The following is a 7,477-nucleotide window of genomic DNA, read 5'->3' on the forward strand; positions in this document are numbered from 1 at the left end:
ACGCAAATTTTTCGCTCCTCCCTCTGTGTACAGAGCAAGAGTGAGACCCCGAAAGGAAGAGAAGGAAGGAAAGGTCGGAAATGTTTTTATAAGTCACTCCTTCAAGGTTTTTCAAGCCCTGCTGCTGCACCCCAGCTTCTCCCTGCCCTCCCCCCCTACCCCGCGCTATCTGCAAAAGTGTCCAGCAAAGAAGGAAAGGGAAGAAGAATTAAAAGAAAAATAATGGCCTCCGAGTGATGGGAAGTGTTGCAGTGATGGTGGGCGCCGTGCTGGCCCCCTGCCAAGGAAAAATAGGTTAATTGAGTTGCTGGGATGCAGCAAGCGTGCGCTCGGCACTTCGGGGACGGGGCTCAGGGGACGGGGCTGCAAGGACCCCAAGCCCCATTTCTAGCCCAGGGAGGAGCAGCCATGGGGGTACCTCAACATCCTGACACACAACGAGGGACAGACACACGGCCACCAGCCTCCAGCTCTGCTAACAGCCCCGCAGAGCAATCCCCATTGTCCCCTCTGCGAGCGCCGCTGGGGACCGGCTCCATCCTCCCCCAAGGGGATGCTCAGCTGGCCACCCGCATTTTTTGCAGACTGCAAAGGGTACGGGCAGATTGTAACCGTTCTTTAGAAAGAAAAACAACTTCAGAACAGGCGAGGGCAGAATCGTAAAGAGAGTGCTGAGCTCCACTCTTGGCAACGCAGGGTTTCTCTGAAAGTGGAACGCTGGTGGGACCCTGGAGCAGGCGCAAAGCTCTCCTCTCCCACAGCTGTGTGCGGGGAGAACCCTTTTATTTCCACAGAGATGAACCCATTAGTTGCACAATTAAAGTCGGTCCCAAGGTGCAGGTTCAGGTCGGGATATGACCCGGCCAGTGGCTGCGGGTGCTCAGGGGAGTGGGTTTGCTGCCGAGCCGGGGGCACTTCACAACCCCCGGAGAGGTGAGACCTGCCCTCTGCCTCATGCTTCAGTCCCAACAGGTTTTATTTTAGTAAATGAGAGATTTCATGGGAAATTTTGCACTTCCTTCATAATTTAGGTTGCTTCTTCAAGTTTTAAAAAACAAATTTACAGTATTTTATATTAAAAGTTCTTAAATGAACCAAGTAATTCCTCCATGGGAAACTTTCCTCCCAGCTGTACCCCTGAGAGCACCAAGCCATACCAAACATACCCCGCGTACCTTTTCCCTTGGGGAGAAATAAACCACCAAAAAACCCCCCAGATGGTCCTTACCGGCTCAATAATCGCAGGCTCGCCCTTCTGTCCTTTCTCGCCCCGTGGGCCACCGATCTGTAGCACACAAAGGGAACACAAAGGCAGACGGTCAGAGAGGACATCGCCTGCAGCAGCATCACCCCTCTGTGCAGGATCTGGAGATCCTGGGACACCTTCTGCAACCAAAGGACTGCTGATGGTCGTGTAGAAAAGAACCGGCGCACCTCCTCCCTGCCTTGTGCAAAACACGGGCATTGCAGGTGGATGGATCCAAGCGAGATGCTCCGGCTGGTTTTGGCATTGCCAAGCCCTAGGTCATACTTATGGGAAGACTGACTTGGAACTAAGCTTACCCTCGATGGGAAATTACCCCTCTTACCCCTTCGTAGATGGTGTCCTGGTTAGCAGGCATGCCAGGGCCAATATCAGGAGAGACTGTTCGGTCGTAATAGTTATCGTAATAATTCCCATCGTATTCTTTTATTGTTTCTTCGGTGAAATCTTTATCCAGGTCATCTCCTCCTTGAGTAGCCTGGAAGCAAAAGAGCAGCAGCACGTCAGGCTGCAAATCTCTCTAGGCTGCACACGCTGGAAAATCAGGGGAAGACTGTGGGTTTTGCCAAAAGAAGCAGCTTTATAATAATAGTTGCAAATAAAAAGCACAAGAAAAGTTAAATTCTAGAATTTTAAGGTCTCCAGTGACCTCCAAAGGTCTTCTCCAATGCCAGCAAGGATGGGAGGATCTCTATGCCAAAGCATACACCCTGGCTTTCCCCAGGATTTCTCCGTCAATCCCTAAAATAACACTGTGAGCGTAAAAGTTTGAGAGAGGAAAACAAAACACAGCACAAAGCAAGAGCTCACGTCAGGAGGATCCCACAAACACTAAAGGCCTAAAGAAAGAGGGGATGGAAGTTCCCGACTCCAAGCCCTACTCATCTCTCACCGCCTCAGGACTGGAGACACTGGATGAAGTGTAAGAAGTCACACATCCAGTCGCATATTTAAAATGCACATCAAAACCACAACGTGTCACTATGAGTATCCGATCACTGGAGGAAATGTGGAAAAATCCATGTTTGCTTCTACAAAAACCTCCTGTTTGTTTAGTCTGGGATCCAAGTCGCAATTGTGCTTGTCCAAAGAGAAGCAGCAGAAATTTTTACAAATCTGCTGCAATTAATCCCCGAATACCTTCTGAATCCTTACGGAGACAGATGTTACGGACCACAAGCAAGAGCATTTAAAAAAACTTGCTTCTCTCCATAATCCTGTGCTTTTTGCAGCCTGGCAGGCAACCATCTCTTGGCATCCTTTAGACTGAACAGCGTGGTAAAGAACATGTGCTGATAACTTTTTGTTGTTGTTTCTTTCCCATCCAGGTAATGACCAAAATGGTCCATAAATAGAAATATTTCCAGTGCTTCCCAGATAAATTATCTCCTCACTGCTATGAATTAAAAATAATTTCAATGCCACCACTGCTTGCAGACTTTGTTTCTGTGCCAACACTGCTCAGAACCCATAAGCATGAGGATCGGCATCTAAATGCAAGTGGTTTTAAAGTAAGAATAACCTACAGTGCTATAGCAATCATCCCTCCTCTGCCACCCCATCTTCTTTTACCTCTGCAAATACCAAGTGGGTTTTTGCAGAAATTAGAGTTTGGCAATGACTCAATTAGCAAACTTGGAAAAGTTAGCATTATTTTTCCTTTGTACTGTTCAAATGGATTTAGCGCTATCACACACGGCTTTTATCCTGCTTGAAATCTTTCATCTGGGTTTGCACTCTGAAACCTTAAAACCTGTTTATCTTGCTATAAGGCTTTTGGGGATAACATAGCAAGCTTTCTTCAAATTGCATTTCTTGACATTCATGTCAAAAATGTCTGGTTTGATATTTTGATTAAGATCCCCAAGGCAATCTGCATGAAAAGAGATGATAGTTTGAATAACTGGGCAGAGAAGGAGAAAAGCTCTCCATGCTGAGATTTGCAGGTGCTTTGGAGAAAAACCAAAACAAAAGCCTAAAAATAATCTCCTGAACAATGCTGTTAAGATAACCTGAATCAGCAAACAGTCCACAAAGAAAAGAGGAGGTCCAAAAAAAATCAGTGTACAAAACACTGTGACTCTCCATTGTTGGTAACAGCTTCATTTAAATCACCTTTTGCTTCCCTTTTGGGAAAGCGACGCAGGTATGAAGCCCTGGTGGATGCATCCGGACAAGTAAAGCAAACTGCCTGATGAATAGCAGGCACCGAACAAAATATATCTGTCCCCAGCTCCTCTGGTTCACGGGAGCACTGCTGCCTGCTAAATCTCCAATTGCTTCCCTGGCATTTATCACGGAGTTATTGGCCATACCGAAACGCGAGCCCAGGAGAGTTCAGCGACTACGCCGGCTCCAAAACCTCTCGCCCAGGCTCCACAAAGTTTAAATGGCATAAAAATGAACCCCCTTATAATTCCCACTGTAGGAATTAGAGTCTTCCCAAAACACCGAGAACTTCCACAGTGACAAGCACATCCTGATCTTGGGATGCTAAACGTGACCATTCTGCATCATCCCCCGTTGATCCCACAACTGGCAATGAGCAGCGCCGGGGCTGGCACTGTCACAGCCCAGGGACACCCGGTGTCCCAGCCCAGCCCGGTGCGACAGTGTGGGGACTCCAGCTGCCAGCGGAAACCTGGGACTACTCTACATTATGCCACTTATTTGTGACCAAGACAACTATAATAATTTCCTAAACTATCCAAAAAACTCATGGGGTTTTTGGGGGGTTTTTGGGTGTTTTTTGCTTGGTTGGTTTATTGTGGTTTGGTTTTTTGGTTTTGTTTGTTTGCGGGGTTTTTTGGAGCAAATAGACTTCGCTGTATCTCCCACTGAAAGCCTGTTCCTAGCACCAGGTACTAGGTGGGCAATTACACACACGAGCTCCTGATCCTCGCTTCCCTACTGCTCCTAAAGCAGCTGGGTCTGCTGCTGGAGTAAAGGATTCGGTTTCCCCAGGAGTCTGTGGCTGCAGGCAGGGTCCTTAGCTCCCACTATGAGCTGTATTACCCAAAATCCATATCCTCTTGGAGATCCATCCCCCAGGCTGGCACTTTTGGGGGAGTCTTTGCAATGTCACCCTGTGTTAACCTTCGTCTTGCTGCACGGGAACCTCCTTCAGCCAGGCAAGTCCTTTTCTCTGGTCATCAGATAAAGGTTCACTGGAGCAACCTCCACCCCCAGGGCAGTCCCACAGCCCTCCCCTCTGAACACGGTCTGTTGGAGCTGCTGGAGGTGGGCAGTTGGCTCCCTCGCCCTGCGAGGTGCTTTGCTGAGAGCAGGCTGAGCTTGCCCATAGCAAAGCCTCACCCTGTGTTTCCCTACCTGAACTTTCCTTCTCTTCCATTTCCTTTTCCTAACAACTCAAGTGGCCCTTAAACCTCTTATTTCCTCTTCCAATTTTTTTTTTAAGGTCACGCTATCCAATTTTTAATTCCTCTCTATTAGAAAGTTCAAGCTTGGCCAAAGATTTCTGGCTCTTTGTCAGGAAACAGAAAAGTTTCCCATCCGCGGGTTCACTCAGGTTGGCGCTCACTTCCTCGATACGCTGGAGCCGTTTCTGTTTCTCTCTGTGTATCACTTTGGGCTGCTCAACCTCCTCCTCCTCCACCGCATTTTTCATCCCCAGTTGGCTAGACTCGATCCCCACCGGGCCACCAGCCCGCGGGGTGGCTGGCTTCCCCCCAGCCTCTCTCCAGCTGCTCGGCTCTTTGCTTGGACACTTTCCCCGACACCTTTTCATTCAAACTTCCAGGTCCAGCTCCAAATCTGTTGGCCAATTTTCGCTGTCTCTTTTGCCACTCTCCAGCACCTCCCAGAAAGCCTTGAGTTTTGACAGTGCCATAACCAAGTAGTTCTCCATTCAAGGAGGAACCAAAAAACTCTGCCAAGTCCCATCATACCTCCCAGAACACGTTATCCCACTATCAGCTCCCCTTCCTGACGCTCCTGGATAGTGAGGAATTTGCCTCATCTAGCGCGGTTACTTCCTCGCATGGTGAGCTGTACAGCACGCAACCGCACGACAATTTATCTCAGTCTCATCCTTGGATGAGACCAACGTTCACAGCTATTTGAGCACTAATACAAAACGCAAAAACTGGGCAAGTCTTAAGGATAGAAGAGTCTCAAGTGCAACATATTTCACTCGAAGTACATTAAAGTGTGGGTAACTAAAAATGTAATCGCTCCAACAGAAACATCAAATGTGGGATCTCATCTCTGAGCAGATCTGTGCACAAACCAGACGCGTTCTCTCTGGGTTAATGCAGCAGTTTGAAATAAGGGTTTGTCTCGGTGTTGAAATGTTTGGGGTTTTTTTTTTTTTTAAATTACAATCTGAAAAAGGTAGAGAAGCTATGCAGTGGGAACGACAAAATGAAAAATATTGATGTTCTCCATCAAATCAACATTGTAAGGATTTATATTAAAAGCTTTGAAATAAAATGGTTTTGCTTAGATTTTAACACCAACCCTCGTTTTTCTTTTTGTCAGACAAGCACTTTGCACAGGGAAATGCAGATGTCGATATGAACAGATTTTTCCAGGGGAATAATCCTTAACCAAGTTCTAAATATCTGTGTTCCACACCCTGACATATCTGGAGTGAAAATATTTTACGAGAATCTTCCTCCTCCAACAGCTGCCCAAACCACTTACAGATTTACCATATGGATGATCACATCTCTTTTGCTCTCAGGGCTAAGAAATACCAGAATTAATAAAAAACAAAGTGCAAGGAAAAAACATTCATCAAAATTACATCGGTCTCGTTGTAGGTGATGACGGTACTCGTGGGGAGTTCAGCTTCCACGGCGTTTTCAGTGAGTCCGCCCTGGGTGTCTACTTCTTCGTTGTAGTTGACATCTTCGTAGGGGAGAGGCGTGAAGTATTCTTCATTAATGGTTTCATAGTTGTACTCATCTACAAGGGGATCATCCACCGTAGCATCCTCTTTTGTCGGCTTGCCCAGGTCCCCCACATCAGGTGATGGCGTTGGGGCAGGATAGTCCTATTGCAGAAATAAAATGCCAGAATCAGAGAAACACAAAGAAAATTCTGCATCGCCCTCCACCTCCCCGCCTCTCCAAAGGTGCCATTTATCAAAGGCATCTTCGCCAGGACCCCATGTTGGTACCTCCTTGGTTTCAGGTCTCTCTCCAGCAGCCACCTCCGGAGTGCCAGGTTTGGTGGTGGGTGCTTCTGGCTTGATGGCTTCATCGACATCTTCATAGTAGGGGTACTCGTAGTAGTAGGTGTCGCCTTCTCCCTCCCCATCAGTGTACTGCAAAGAGAAGATGAAAAGCAGAAGATAAGCTGGCAGAACCCAAACACATTTTTTCCAGTTCTTTTAGACATTATTTTATGTCAACGGAGCCATGCTGTGATGCAGACCCATGCAGTGAAATCTTTCCCTTCCTCTTGTTCATCAGCTTCTGTGAAACCTTCCCCAAGAGCCTGGCTTGGGGCTGCTTTGGCAATGGCTGTGATTCGAGGAGGTTCCCAGTCACCTCTCAGTCCTGGGGCACGTTCTCACTTAGGATGGAGAGGATGGATCTACCCTGCAGCAACTCAGTCACCCACAATAACGCAATAAAAAAAACAGAAAACACTTTTTTTTTTTTTTTAACCTCAGATTGTTGAGACCGCCCAGGTCACACATCTGACATATTCAGAGAGGGGAAGAAAACCCTTGAGTCACGCAGCCACCCTGAGAAGCAGGGATGACGCTATTTTCCCTCATTTGACTGCATTAATAGCATCTGCGTGACTTCCCACCCGCCCGTGGGCAGAAGCGCTTTGGAAACAAGATATTTTCAGCACTTTCCACAAGGCGTCAGTCATTCTTCAAAATGAAATACAAACAAAACATTTGGTTACAGCCAGGCATGGCAAATTTCTTCGCCAGTCCATCGCTCTCACTGGCAGCAGACGCCGGCGCGTGGAAAAGTTATTCTTACACGGAGCAACACAGCCCTGAGACAAGCCAGCCCTTGTTGAACTGCTGGCTCTGAAAAAAAGAGTTTTATTTTCCTACTACCACATATTTTGACCATACCGAAGTTTATTTTATTTTACTTATTTATTGTTTCTCCAGAAGCGCTGGCGGAGCGGTTACGGCACTTTCCCGGGGCTGGGCGGCGGTGCCTCTCCTGCGAGCATCGCTCTGCTCCCAGAGCCCTAAGCCAGAGCGGGTTGGTGGCATTA

At 47.5% G+C, this 7,477-nt stretch overlaps 1 protein-coding gene across 1 annotated transcript in view; it reads right to left on the reverse strand.

Moving 5' to 3' along the window:
• The window catches only part of LOC104468195 (collagen alpha-1(V) chain-like), a gene marked incomplete at its 3' end in the record, with an annotated part of 52,627 nt that overhangs the window by 11,043 nt on the left and 34,107 nt on the right, over positions 1 to 7,477 (reverse strand). The window contains exons 5-8 of the mRNA XM_010082246.1: positions 6,408 to 6,554; positions 6,033 to 6,281; positions 1,590 to 1,742; positions 1,229 to 1,285 (exon numbers count right to left, since the gene is read on the reverse strand). Of these exons, the coding sequence (XP_010080548.1) occupies positions 1,229 to 1,285; positions 1,590 to 1,742; positions 6,033 to 6,281; positions 6,408 to 6,554 (606 nt within the window). The remainder of the gene's footprint in view (positions 1 to 1,228; positions 1,286 to 1,589; positions 1,743 to 6,032; positions 6,282 to 6,407; positions 6,555 to 7,477) is intronic.

Source organism: Pterocles gutturalis, unplaced genomic scaffold (genome assembly GCF_000699245.1).
Source record: "Pterocles gutturalis isolate BGI_N339 unplaced genomic scaffold, ASM69924v1 scaffold20049, whole genome shotgun sequence".
NCBI classification, from domain to species: Eukaryota; Metazoa; Chordata; class Aves; order Pterocliformes; family Pteroclidae; genus Pterocles; species Pterocles gutturalis.